The following is a 14,903-nucleotide window of genomic DNA, read 5'->3' as shown; positions in this document are numbered from 1 at the left end:
CCAATTCTTTCATTCACTTCAGCACCAAGAGTTACCACATTTGGCATTCATTTCTTTCCAGTGATGCAAAGCCTCACTAAGACACATGACTGAGAAAGCATGCGAGCAGTAACATTTTGCTATCAGTATCTCAACCTTAAGAATATTAAAATTTGGAAAACTCATTACGGTATATAAATTGTAAAATACCCACCTTCCTAGTCTTATTGATGATGTAACTTGTCCAGATCCAATTGCGTTTTAGATGCCCATAAAAGCTGGAATCCAGACCAGCAGCTCCTAACCCATCTCCAGGGATCGTTCCATCATCCACCACCTCTCGGCTGCCTCTAAGAGAAAGAGTAACAAAATATACAGTAATTATTTTGTAGGGACTGCCTTCTCAGCTGCTCTGAAGTGATGCGTGTGCAGAACCTCTCCCCTTGCCCTCCTGATTTAGACAGGGCTGGGAAAGAGGAGGAGAAAGAGAGATGCTCCTTCCCTTATCCCTGTTCCAGAAGTAGCATGACAATGCTTTTCCATTAAGTTTTAATCCCTGATATTTAATTACTAAGCTTTCAGTTTAAAGATGATGCCCAGAGCAACTTCATTATTGTTAACTAAGTTCCAGTGGCCATGTTAAACTCTGCTCTCAGCACTATTCCTACCGCAGCACTAGAGAAAATACCTGCTCAGATGAAAAACTTTCTCAGGACAAGTGTGGGGAAAATCTTCCACAGGAGCTGAAGGCAATCATAACCCTGCATTTTTCACACTGACTGTCAAGCACTGGTCTCTCCAGTTTTCCAACAAACACATTAAAGCTTGTTTTAATACACACGCAAGCCAAAAAACCCCAATGCACTGCAATTCTCTCCCTGGAAAGGGGATGAAACTAGCCATGAATAACACGTAATGGATGAACTGGTACCTTTTGCGAATGAACTATTTAATTATTAGTGTGGTGTTACAGCGCAAGAAGTCATGGAGACAAACTTACTTCCTCAAAAAATGAAAATCTAACTATGAACAAGCTTTGCATATGCAGTAGATACGACAGCTCTGACAATCCAGTAATAACACCAAGTATTTTTGAAATCCTGTTTCACCTTGTGAAAGACTTTTTGAAAGCTGTTGGAAAAAATTATTTCAGTCAAGCTTTCAACAGACAGCTCTTTCATTACAACATTACACCATCAATTAAATCAAAAAACTATTTCTTGACCTTAAAGATGTTTGCAGCCTAACTGCAAGTCAACACCAGATATCCAATTTAAAAGATTTCTTACCATACAGTGGAGACCATATGTGAAAGCTGACAAGTGGACTGAACAGAATTTTTTTTCTATCAGTAAGGATCAGTGGAATTAGATTTCCTCAACTCCATTAATTTTTTTAAAGATAACTTGATATATCTACCTGTAACTGAACTAACTGAAAATACTTTTAAACAGGCTGTTTATTAAAACAGAATAGAATACCGACAAAACTAAACCACAGGGGACAACACTCAATAAAAAGTATAACTGGCATTCTGCATGGCTGTCGCAGGTTGTAGGTATACAATCCTCTCAAGTGTTCTGGCTGTGATTAGGCAGACGATGAAGTGCTCCAGAGACCACTTCCAGATTTCATCAGTGTACACCAAGATCATATTAGAAATTAATCTGTAAACAATATGCAGCAAATTGCAACACAGAGGACAGATTTCAGAACATGACATGGGAGCTACTGAAGCTATAGGGTACTTGAGATACAAGAGTGATACTCATGATATAAAGCACAGGAACAGAGAAGCTTTAAATTTTTCCCTGGTGTTAACTGCACTTCGGAAACATTCCTTCCCCCTCGGCTTTGCTTTCCCCAAGACTCTTGCAACGCACCTCTGTACTACTTTGGAAGGAAATCTGAATCTTTTTCCCATTCCTTTAGCACGAAAACCTGCTTGGTAGACAAGTTACTTGTAAACATGATACATAACTACATATCTTTTTAATCAGAAAGCCTCTGAATTACAAAAAACCAAACCCAAACCCAATGCCCACTCTATTCAATCAACAAAACAAAGATGAAGATGACATACGTGGTATATTCCAACATTGCACACTTTCGTTCCAGATTGTGTTTATCCACTGCTGACTCTTGTTCCATTTCTACATCTAGTGCAGTCTCCTCCCCTTGAAGATTACTTCTCTTTGAACGAGGACAGCGGACAACTCCTAGACATACAAATGGTTTTGACCATCAGCATGAGAAGTAAAACTTCAACCCATTTTCAATCCACCCTACTATGGCAAATGACTGCTCCCAAACGGTACTAATATTTTTTCCACTTCTCAGTAAAACATGTCACTTTCTTACAGAGGCTAATGGTGCTCCAGTTAATTTCCAGTGCAAGGCATTAACTTGTCCAAAATTGTATTCAGGGAAGAAGTAATGGGAGGCTGGTATCCTTCATGAGGAAAAAAAAATTCAGCAGTCGACTGATATTCTAAGTGTGGATCACAGCCTTTCAGATACTCAAGCATGTCAACAATCCTCAAAAAATGATGCACAGGTTGTGACTGCTGAAACAGTGTGAATGCTGGAGATACATTTAGGATATAGAAGAGGACTCATGTGATGGTTTTATAGTAACAGAACTCGAAGATAGGAAGAAAACCCAACTACTGGCTTACTACTGCTTTTTGGCTGCCCATGCTACAAAGACAATAGGGCAGGGCTGGATCTCTGGCAGGTGTCTGACCTAGAGAGTCAATATAAATTTAAATCCAGCACAGAGCAATTTTCCCCTCAAGGCTTAACATGGAAAATACTTAATTGGAACACAACAAAGCTTCCATAAACATGCAAACTGCTGAAACAATGTGATTCCCATATTTTGGGGGCTAAAAGTAATCATGGTCTGACTAGAGCCTGCAAAAGCTGCAACAATCACAAACACACTATCATTTGACAGATGTGTAAGGAGCCTTTTACACATAACTGCTTCAATGCAAAAGTAAGACAAAATTACAAATAGATCTTTTTACCTGGCTGACTAAATTACAGAAATACAGAACAGAGTTGTCAGGGTTTCAGGAGAAATATCTTACCCCCAATTACTTATGTGGTTTTTTTAATAATGTAAACTTGTAGCTATTTAAAAATGTAAAAGGATCAAACACAAAAATAAACTCAAAACAACCTGGGGTGCATAGACTCCTTTAACTTCCATTTCTCATCTAACTCAGGCTATCTATTAGAAAGTTTAGCAACATCTTTCTAAGGAGAAGGGATCTCTGTTTAAACTAGTAGAGAGCTATGGTGAAAATATACTAGTAACTATATTCAAAAAGGCTCTTTCACAACTGGATTAAAATCTAACACAGCTATTACAAATCTGATACTTCTAGCAGGACAGCAACACTCTTCCATTAACAGTGCTCTGAAAATTTCAAGTGTATAGTTGTCTTTCTTGGATCTCAACTTCATAGAATTATACAGACAGAACTTCTAGCTTTTTTTGAGGCACAAGGAGAGCAGCCAAGAGAACAAAACATTGGAAGGGACAAAACAGAGCCTGCCTCAAGTTCTAGAAAAGAAGGAGGAACTGTGGTATGTACAGAATAAACAGTAAAGGTGATAAGAATATACAATTATACCATACCCAATGGTGTATTAAGGCAGACACACTGCAAATCAAACCAGAAGTTTTCCACATCCTGCATGGTATTCAGAACGTATAAGCGTCTCTCAAACGGGCGGCTGCTTTGAGCCAGGTTATAGTGGGGGTCACAGATGGTGGTATCAACAATCACAGCATTTCTCTTCATATACACAAAGACCTGTCAAATACAGTATGTTTCAGGCTGGTAGGTAAAAATAATTGTAATTGTCTAATCTACAGAACACACAATTTAATCTAATTTAGGACTGTTTAGCATCTTCTCAGTCTTTGCTATTTTGAGACAGTACTCTGGCAGAGGACACAACCCTCCCCACCCTATTGCATTCTAGTACCAAACTTCCCTTGTCAGTGATCCAGAAATTTCATTTCTAGATTTAGAACAGTTTCTTTTCTCCCTTGTGCACAAGATAGTCATTCTCTGTGGAAACTTGGAATATTTCCTACAAGCTCTCATTCAGGATTAGAATAGATGTGTCTGGGGACTAGTTATCTTTCTTATCCTAAAGTATGTTGGGACTACCTTCTCCTTTGCATGTGCTCTCTATTTATAAAAAGATGCATATGAATGTCATTATTTTACTCGGATCAGTGACTTTATTCTGTGTCAGACATCCAATGCCTAACACCTTGATGGAACAAAATGTGGCATGCTCATTTTTCATGAAGCACTGCCTGTCTGAAACCTCCCAGATCATTAGTGTATGCAACATTCAACATTATACATTTCAGTACTGTCTTTCCAGATAAAGAGGCAAAAATTATCTGTACAACTTGCAATATGTCACTTGGATCTGGAGGTTTACATATATATCTGAAACACCAGTATTTTACTTAACTACTTTAGGTAATTACAAACTCCAAATCCTGCATTTGTTTCACTGGACAAATAACATGAAGAATAACAGCTAGATTTTTAAAAGAATTACCTGGTCTTTGTCTTGAAACTTCTCTGTTGGGCCAAACTGTATCAGTCCCATATAACATAGTCTTTGAAGGTTTTCCACCACTGAAAAGATGTACCTCCTGCAGCAATGATAGGAGGATTACAATTAGCACTCATGAAAACTGTAACGATGATGCCAGAAAACACGCCAGTTCCATGCAGCAACCTGAAGTTTCAGGAAACCCTCCTTTTTCGAAATACTGTGGTTTAGAATTTCTGAAGTAGTATTTTGTTTGAATTGTCAGCTCACAGAAAATATATAAAATCCTCTCCTCAAATCGTAAATACAATATTTTAGTCAAATACTAACTAAAATTTTGTTAGCAAAGAACAAAATTAGCCAGAAATACCATATGTAAAAATGAATCAAAGTCAGAACACCAGCGGATCTGCAGACAGTTTTGTGTTATGAAAAGAAGACATGAGTAAGACAACATGACTGCTAAATATGGGCTGATAAGCCTTCACATGTGTACATACAAAGAACTGGGTAACAATCCTTGCAGTTACGGTTGTCTAGAACTACTGCTCCAAGAAACTGCTTTCAGTTGCTTATAGCTTTGGCAGAGCAAAAAGTGCAACATTTCCCATGCTGTATATGGCCAAATTCTGGAAATTTCAGGAAACTTTTGCAAGATCTAGCTTCTGAGAGAGAGTTTGTCAAAAATTCAGCTTTGCCCACATTTAACTCACCAAGATCTGTGCAGTTAAATGGGAATTGTATTTTGGCAAGAGTTTTCTCTGGGGCTCAGAAAGACCATTTGACAAGCCTAGAAATACTGAAGCAAATCTGGCTGAGTTAGAAGTGAAGGGGGGGGGGGGGGGGGGGGGGGGCAAAGTGACAACTTGGTTATGTGTCATGCTGTTTTGCATAAACCTATCAGATGGAGCTGCAGATTTCAGAAAATACCATAAATCCAGTTTCCTTGTTACGAAGGTTTAGCAAGTAATATATTAGGAATTGCAAACCTGAGCTGGCCACGAGTCCTGACAGCTGACATTGTCTGTCACTATTCACTCAGCAATGACATGTTTGCAGGTTTGCAAAGTGTCGTATAAGCCTCCAACCATCCTAATCCTGTTAGCAACGACTTTCTGGGAAAACTAATATGGTGCTGTTGATTCCACATATTCAAATAACTTTTCTTTAATGTTGCTCTCCCTTAGTATCTTCAGTCCAATCTCAATTTTTAAATCTCCTAGATGAGGAATGGCAAACAATGGCAGACATGCCACTGGGAGCATGAGTAGAAATTGAATGGTATGTATAACAGGCAGGAACTGCGAAGTGTGGCATCTTCTGAAAGATTTATGAAGGACAGCAATATTTAGACTCTATTAAATTCTGAATTTAGCAGCAGTCAGGAGTGTGTTTTATATGGAAGTAACATCCTGCTGATGAGTTATGAAGGACAGAACCTCCCAGCACTCAAACACTGCCTGACAGCATGCATGAATATTGTTTATTAGTTTCTTACTACCTTCTATTTGTGAGAGAAAAATACAATTTGGCACACTATCCTTAGAAGATTGATGATCCTTGTCTTAAGTAACAAAGTTCGCTTTGACACAAACAGGAAATAACTGAGAAAACAGTCAACCACTGTTGTTTCCTCCCTAGAGCCATTTACTTTGACTCATCTGCTTACCTTTTGTAGAGAAGCTGCTGTCGGACTGACCTTGGAAGAAATCTTATCAGAGTGTGCTTTTTTAGTGGATCATTTAAAAAATCTTCCAGACCATCCACCTAGAATTATTTTAGAAGTTAATCAAAATGTGAAATATAACTATCCTTTAAAAGTATTAAGCTTTGCAACCAGAACTGCCCACTGAAATATTTTCTAAGCAAACATTACTGCTTTTGTAAAATGCTTAAACATTATTCTTGTTAATCAACGAGGCAGAATAATCAGGGAGATTATAAAAAGCTCTTTGCAAACTATTATCTTAAGAATTTGCAGTGTTACAGGGCTATACATTTTTTTCAGCATGGCTATAAAAGCAACTAGCTTTTCTGTAAAAGAAACTACCAAGAATTAAAGTGTCTACTCTTCAATAGCTAGTTTTGCTAAAATAGACTAAACCGATATTTGTTACTGCTTGTGTAGGCACAGTTTGTGTTATCAGACTTTAAAGTACAGCAAATGCAAAACAAAAAAAGCACTATACCTTGTAGCTGACTTGTACTATCTGAACAAAGAGTGAGAGGGGCAAGCAGAGAAGAATGTCACTAACAAGAGCCCATCCAAATCCAAACTCCCTGTGAACTGGCAGAGGAGGGACATAGCGCATCCATGACATATCATCCACATACACTAGGAACAAGAAGGCTGGCTTAGATTCAGACAGGACAAACCTAATACTTACACTAATAGTGTTCTGCTTGAACGCTCACAGTAAAACATTTGGCAGTTCATAGTCTGGAAATCTGAAAATCTAAAATGACCTGAAAATTATCTAGGCCATTGATTTTCAACCTTTTTTGAAGTGGACTTTTACAGGTCTTTTTCAGGGCTGGTGAGGACTCTTGAAAAGCACATTTAAGCCTACTAACAGTAAGTCTGCCCTTCTTTCTTAGCTTACACAGACATTTCAGAGGATGCCTGAAAGCAACCAACATAATGAATTCCCGTGTTCTGAAGTATGAAGATGGCACTTAGACTACCCTCAGAAGATTCTGTCTTTCACTAAGATAATCTGTTCCAAGACTTAACTATCCTTACAGCATATTAAAAAAAAAAAATAAATCTTCTGAATACCCCAATCCTCTTATTTCTTTTTCTATACTCAGTAGCATGGAGAACAGTTTATCAACTACCTCTAACATCCTTTTTCACTTTGGAAGACTTGTATCCTGTTCCCTTTACTATAACTTCTTTTTTGTAAAAGAAACAGAAGGTGGCAACATTTTCTAAGTTAGTTTAAGCAGTAATTATATAACTATGGCTTCAGTGTAGACCCATCCCTACTAAAATTAAATCTAAGCCATTTCTCCAAATTATTCCAAATCTCCAAGATTATTCTGAATTCAAATCCTGCTCTCCGAATTACTAGTAAACTTTCCAGCTTTTTATCATCCACAATTTGAGTCTACTGTATTTCACTATCCAGAACTAGGCCCCTGTATGACAACCCCTTCAATTTAAGAACAAACCATTAATAATGTCTGAGTATTTTTTTCAAGCATTTGTGTTCCTGCCTTAAAGTGTTTTCACTGAAGTCATATTGTCAAACAGTTATGGAAATACTACACTGAACCATGGCAAAGTCTGTAAGAAACTCAGGATGTGCCATTTCTTACCTGTTTGATTAGGCAACTCTACTTCAGTCTCCTGCACAGAGATTTCAGGATTCACCACAGTTGTCATAATTTCTAAGGTCCCATCTGGTTGAGCTTCAAGTACAGCTGCATTCACATCCAGCCCTTGTTTGCTGCCTTTTTTCTCACCATCACTACCTCCTTTTTGCTGTGTTCCATTTAAAGGGTGCCCATAAACTAAGTACCAGAGGAACATGTGCACCATTCTTAAACGGGGCATTTTGGGAAGAAAGCCAAGAGAACGCCCAAGTCCTGGAACTGGGAGGAAAGATTAAGTACCAAACAGAAATAAAAAGAGGATTAGAACAGGAGAAATAGATACCTCTGCAAAACTGGTGTGAAGAAAACTGTAAGGAAAGACGTGCAGCTGAAAGTAAACATAAGTTACAAATATTAAGTCACAAGGAGTAGTGAATGTAAATACTGCAGTTTGCAATTGTAAAAAAAATAAGCAGCTAGGAAAACATTGGATAGTGAGATTGCTTTAATGTAAACCCAATTTATCTTCTATAAAAGAAGAAAAAAACCCAATTGTACCTTAGGAAAGCCCAACATCTGAAAGTGATTATTAATAGTAGATGGGAAAGTGAAAGATGACAGAAAAAACAAAGGTAGCTGTACCTGTAACAGGGTGATAGTTTTTCAGCTGTGTTATACCCATTTTTTCATCAGTTTTTCTTGCCCGACTATTATTATCAGCTTTACATGACCTTTCTGGTGTTTCTCCCGAATCAGGAACTGCCTCTTGCCCCAGGTTTTCTTCCTCAGCATGGTCCTGGGATGTTGGTGTCTGGGGAACTTTAATCCTGTATTAAAACCACACAGCACTTTGGTAAAAATTTAGCAGAGTTCAATTCCTCTTCTTTCCTGACTTCAGGAGATATTCAGCATCTTGCTTCATCTTTGTGCTTCCATTTCTCTGTTGCTAAAGAAGATACTTTTATTTTCTTTTGCTTGCTTTGTGTTTATTTCCTCTGCATAGTTCTGCATGTACTAGGTAAGCCAAGTTCCCCACAAGCCACCCAAACCATCATTGTAACTTGCCTGTTTGCGGTGCTTGAATTGGAGATTCGGAAACGCACCTGCTCAATGGCACTTTTTACAAGGGGGTCATTAGGACTCACTGAAGGATGCACAACAAACTCTACCTGTTCAGAGGTAGAAGACAAACAAAACGTATTTATGGAGATATTGGCTCTTAATCAGCTGCATCAGAGATGAACAGACAGTTAATTAACAGTAGCCACAATGGATGAATCCTATGAAGGTTTAATAATCCACAGGGTATTAACACTTTTGGATCAAAACTCCCATTGCTAGTTTGTATTAAGCAAGAGGCCAGACTGTACGGTCTCTGTACCAATAAACAGTTAGTGTCCTTTCTACAAACCTCAGGTTTTTGGGTTTTTAAAATCTGAAATATTTGGGGAACAAACACTTCAACTTGCAAATATTAGGCTGAAAGGGATAAATGAAAAGTCATACCCCATAAGGCCAAACTAATACATATTGTTGCTGAAAGTCCACACACAATTCAGGTTAATAAGATTTCCTGTGCTCTACAGTAATTGTGCAGCAAGTAATTTTCTATAGATTCTCACATTTCACACTAGAGCTACAATGACAAGTCTCAGCTTTACAACTACAGACATTTTAGATCCATAAGCCTCAGTAACAACAGATTTTTGATTTAAAAAAAAATAGATCACATTCTATAAATTTCAACTCAGAAGCTAACTTAGGATTTCTCATATACTCTCAGTTTTCAAAAGGGGACTAAACAGAATTGTGTTGCAGCCTGACAGTGCAGGGAGAGAACCACGAATTGCATAACTGGTAAGCAGCTGAACCTCTTAGAAGGGAGATTCAGAGACTTGATCTCTGGACTATTCCTTGGTCTCACAATTATCTGCAGCACAGTAACTGAAAGCATTAATCTGTTTTTCACAGTAGCTTAGTTTGGGACATGTAGCTTCTGGGCAGCTTGACTGTGGGTTCTGCTACAAAAAGTGAAGTCATCCCTGTATATCAGTAAAAAGGACCAAAACATTTTGATAAACCAGAAGGTTGTGAGAAAAGCTGCTTCTGCTGCCAGGATTTGTGCAGTCACCTTTTTACTAATGCCATCTTGAATAACTGTAGTACGATAGAGTCTGAGGAGTCCTTCTCGTGCAAGTTTCTGTACCAGTCGTATGATAGACTTCTTGCAGCATTTAGTGGAGACACCTTCTTGCTTCTCTTGATCCATGACCATTTTCTGAAGCCTAAAAGACACAAAAAATACCATGCATTTTAAGCCCAGCAATGCTCCAAACTGCCTAAGAGGTTTGTTAGAGGATATGAGGTGAAAGGATACTTCCTTACTTCTAGCAATTACTGCTCACTTGTCCTTTTGCTGTAGATAACTGGTAACTAAGCTTTGAATTTCAGCTGTATTTTCTTTGTAACCAAGCTGTTCCTTTTCAAGTGAAGACTGCTGTTCTGCTGACAGCAAATTCTCAATGCCTGATTTCTGGGTATGGCTATACTGCAGTTATGAATCCAGCCTCCCTAAGGTCAGGAGAACCTACAGCTTTTTTAAGTGGTGATTAAACATACACAGTTTATATTTCCACTTGTGAGCTCAGTTCAGCTTGGGGCAGAAAGAGTTTATACATAGTGGCGTTCAGAGCTCAGAAACTACACATGCATTCACAATATAGATACTCATATCCCATCACCTGAAGCCAGCTCACTTCTTGCCTTGTAGCAGTCTGCAGGGGCATGCTCTCACCCTAGTCTCCTAATGCTGGTTTTCATGCACTTTTTCACAAATGCCCCAGGCCCTACTTCTGACTCTTTCAATCCTGAAGAGTCAATTCTGAGAAAGATATAGAAGGGTATTAAAGGAATAAGGCAGTAAGTGAACATATACATGGACTTCAACTTTACCAAAAGACGACCATATCCTGGTAACTAATGTAACTGGAGTAAGAACACCAGCAAATTTCCTTGGCAGAGACTGCGGAGGGGCAGAACTTTCACTGGTGCTGAGGGAACCTGTGAGCTACCTGTTGGCAGCACTGAAGGGGATAGCAGAGACCCAAAATATCTTCTGAGCCTGCACTTGTATGTGACTAGATCAATCGGTGATGAGTTGCCAGAAGACAAGGCTCTAATTTTACAACACTGCAACTGAACTAGATGACAGAAGGTTTCAAAATTCTCAAACCAGAAGAGAACAAGGCCATGATTTCTTACTAAATTCCTAAGCAAGCAGCCCTGTGTGTATTGACATGCCAGGATCTCATGTGCTGACACAAAAGATGGATGGTGCAATCCTATTTGTGGCAAGAGTCCTGCCAATTTGGGAGCTGGGACTCCAGGAGAGCACCAGAATTTCCATTTCTCTTTGGAGGTGAATCTTAAAAGGCTGAAAGACATTATAACATTCAGGGAAGTATCTTTAGTCCAGACAAGGCAAGTCAGAAGACCTATAACCATACAACCATGCAAAGAAAAGCAAACCAATGATGACTGACATGAAGATATGAGTCTCTATAATCCATGACAGAATAACACGTGAATAATTGTTGAAACCATGCAGAAATAAAAAACCAACTTATGCAGATGAAAAAATCCTCAAGCAGGGAAGTGCTATATCTTACTATGTGACCCCAAGCACTGGCATACTGTGAACAGAAAAAAAAAAAGTTCTCTAATCCCTATTTATGGGACATATACCATATAAAAATTCACTTGTGTAATTATCTGCAGAGAACTATTACTGCTTCCAAACAGCTGATTAATTTTTAAGATGCAGTATAACTGCAACCTCCCACACCTTCTGTGTTCCATCCTCTGCAGCATTACAGCATATAGAGCCATCAGGGACAAGAAAAGCCAACAATGGAACCAGCACACAGATTGCTTGCTAAAGTAGTGCTCCTACTACCAGAATGCATCAGGCCCCCAGTACACTGTTTTCAGATGGACTCACGTGAACAAGCTTTCAATTAGCCGGAGGTTTCGGACAGCTTCCACAATGAGATTCCGGCGCTTCAGCAGCCTGTACGTTTCATGAGATCTCTCCACTGCTGTAGCTTTGGAACGCTTTTCCTTCTTTTGGCCACACATCTTCTAGTGCACAGTATGGACAAAACAAAAATTTTACATGAGCTAGTCAATGTCTTCAGCCAAACATTGGTTCCTCACACAGTAGCATCCGAGGAATTCAGAGTTTTGATGTATTTATTTGTAATGAGCTAGTCAGATGAGGATTATATTTCCCCTTCACAGGCAGGGAGACAGACCAGATGGTATGTACCACTTGTGTGTACAGACAGACATTAAGTGATGACATACATTAAACCAACACAGGGGATTGGGAGAGCACCACGGAACTAACCCAGAACTGTATTTTGGACCTCTACCTCCTTATCTCCTGGAATAATTTTCACTTAGAACTACAGTGCAGCCAAAATATGAATGTACTTTGAAAATAAATTTAAAAACCCAAACCAATCCCATAAATGACTACAAAAACTATAGCTTGAAGTCTTGCTGTAAAAGTACGTAACTTAGCTCAGACAGCTGTACCAACAAGAAAATAGTAAGACATGTGATCTCACCTTAGGGTCTTCGAGTCTGACCTCCTCCACCACAGCCACATCCCCATCTTCATCAGTGGAATGAGCACAGGTGGAAAGATTGGACTCCTGCTTTAGAGTTTCCGTAGTAGAACTCTCCCCTGAAACCTTGTCTGGGAGCTCATCGGGTTCTTCAAGAATTTGAGGGGAAGGCAGCTTCTTCCTCTGAGACTTCACAGCTGTTGGCTTTGAGCCTGGTTTAAGGGCAAACAGCCTTGTGATTATTCTGCTCTCAGCTTCTTGTAAATGTTCAGCTTCTCTCTCTATAAAAGGCATTCCCCCATCCACCCAGGTAACTGTACTTAAAGGCATTCTGCTTTATTTTTCACATGTTCTTCTACCCTGCTAGAAGCAGTGGTTTGACCATGAATGACTGCATTCAGCCTCCAAAAGTAATGTTTAAAAAAAAGGGAACTCCCTGTCATCAAATAATTTTCTCCATGCAGAAGCCTCTTTGCAGGCAGACTTAGAAGACAATGAAGGCCCAGATTAGCTTATACAGAAACTGCTGTCTGAGGAAAGAAGAGTTTCTGTCACAGAGATTCTCAAGTTCTGTGAGAAACCTGACTTTTCTGACTCAAAGCAGAACGAGAACAAGAATTTAGTATTGCTCCAAAGATAATATACATAAGAAATGGAGATCTGTTCTCCTCTTCCCCCTTGGAGTTTATCAGAGAAGTTGTAGGAACATTCAAATAGTTAAAATAAATAAAATTAAAAAAATAAACCACCATATCCTCTTTAAAATCCCCAAAAGGCTGGTACCTTTCACATTAAGATGTTCCAAATTAGTAAAGAAAAAAATGAAGCAGTTAGCTTCAGGGGACAAGGCATTTTTGTTACAATATGCTCAGGTGAGTAAGGCTGTGGGTCAAGTCATTCTAAGCCTACTGCTGCTTGAAGGTAGTTAGTTACCATCTTACCTGGTCTTAGACAAGAAGTCAGTATTACTCTACACACACTCATCCCACTTGAAAGTTCGCATCAGTACATGAAAAAAATACATTTTGCACAGACTCTAAGGCTCAATACCAGACATTTCCAACTGAAAAAGAACCCACTGCTAAGAGGGGAAGAATTTTTATATGATACAATTTAAAAAAAATGTTAACTGGCTGGTGTGTCAGCTCCTGTGCCATTTCCCACACCTAAGATGACATTTACATATCTGATGGAATGAAATGATGCGTTTTAATGAGAGGCACATCCCACCTTTTTCCTTAGCGAGGAAGAAATAGAGTATTCCAAGAAAGACAAAGTGTGTGCAAATCCTTTCTGAAGTCTTCAAGGACGTTAAAAACTAAAGCTCTACCAAGATGGTGCTCTCTGATGGGCACAGCCTGAGCTGTAAGATATTTTGAAAAACAGTGCCCATGCCAAATACCTTGTCAGTTCAGCACAGAACTTCCTTGGAAGATATAAAATTTACCCAAGGATGCTGATCCTCTCAGCAGCTTAAAGCCAACCTGACTGCTAGCTACCCACTGTCTCCCCACTATGCTCATTTTTAGCCACATGGACCCGCCTCCTTCCTTCCAACAGTTTTGGAAGTTGTCTGAACCTCTTGCAGAATCATTTCAGTCCTTCAAGCCACCAGAAAAAACAACTGAATATCCAAGGAGCACAGTGCGTGAGCCCATTTCATTTGCATGGGGAAAAAAGGAGAAATGACATAGGGGTAAGGAGAAGCAGATTATCGTCTCAGTGATTAGTGATAATCAGAAACACTATTTGGCACACAGACACCAAAGCACACATCAGCCCTGAGAATCTCCAGAGATTACCACACTTAGAGTATTCCAAAACATTAATGATTCTGGGAGGAAAGACAACAGCAAAAAATCATTGCAATAATCAAATAAGTGTAAAAATCAATATATGACAAAAAACTTTAATGGAAGCTAATAGCTTTCTTTTTCTTTAATAAAAGGATCTGTAAGAAAAAGGAAGGATTCTCTCTAAATTTCAAAATAATAATCTACCTTTAGCTGGTGTTGACTGATCATCTTGCAAACTTAATTTCAACGGAGAACCAGAATTGGCCTTCTGACCTTTTCCTCTCTTCTTGCCATCTTTCCCTTCTTCTTCATTGTCAGACTCTGAGACCAAAGTATCATCTTCTCCAGGAGACACATCTTCCACAGGTGGGGAATCTTCTGGCACTAAAGCCAAAGTAACCGTAGCTAACTGCTCACTTCTAGCCTTCTCTCTCTCAAACTGACGGTTTAAATCACTCTCCTCTGCAAAAATGTATGAAATATACTTTGTTGTCCTTTGCCGACCTTCATCCTCCATAAAACCCTAAGGAAATAGTTGGAATGTTATTTTACCACCTTATTTCTCCATTCTTGCAGTGTTCTCCAG

General features: G+C 39.0%; 1 protein-coding gene across 3 annotated transcripts in view; it reads right to left on the bottom strand.

Moving 5' to 3' along the window:
- Positions 1-14,903, bottom strand: part of GTF3C1 (general transcription factor IIIC subunit 1) — a 44,412-nt gene that overhangs the window by 19,140 nt on the left and 10,369 nt on the right. For 2 of the 3 annotated variants that reach the window (XM_074840737.1, XM_074840739.1), the window contains exons 9-21: positions 14,522-14,840; positions 12,522-12,733; positions 11,891-12,030; positions 10,022-10,175; positions 8,956-9,059; positions 8,533-8,717; positions 7,894-8,169; positions 6,762-6,907; positions 6,242-6,339; positions 4,576-4,672; positions 3,629-3,806; positions 2,063-2,198; positions 194-329 (exon numbers count right to left, since the gene is read on the bottom strand). In XM_074840737.1, the coding sequence (XP_074696838.1) occupies positions 194-329; positions 2,063-2,198; positions 3,629-3,806; positions 4,576-4,672; positions 6,242-6,339; positions 6,762-6,907; positions 7,894-8,169; positions 8,533-8,717; positions 8,956-9,059; positions 10,022-10,175; positions 11,891-12,030; positions 12,522-12,733; positions 14,522-14,840 (2,181 nt within the window). The remainder of the gene's footprint in view (positions 1-193; positions 330-2,062; positions 2,199-3,628; positions 3,807-4,575; positions 4,673-6,241; positions 6,340-6,761; positions 6,908-7,893; positions 8,170-8,532; positions 8,718-8,955; positions 9,060-10,021; positions 10,176-11,890; positions 12,031-12,521; positions 12,734-14,521; positions 14,841-14,903) is intronic. The other variant, XM_074840738.1, reaches the window with a different exon arrangement.

The sequence above is a fragment of the Strix aluco genome, chromosome 15, assembly GCF_031877795.1.
Source record: "Strix aluco isolate bStrAlu1 chromosome 15, bStrAlu1.hap1, whole genome shotgun sequence".
In the NCBI taxonomy this organism is placed as follows: domain Eukaryota; kingdom Metazoa; phylum Chordata; class Aves; order Strigiformes; family Strigidae; genus Strix; species Strix aluco.
The sequence above is the reverse complement of the archived record's forward strand: the minus strand, read 5'-3'. Positions and strand labels throughout refer to the sequence as shown.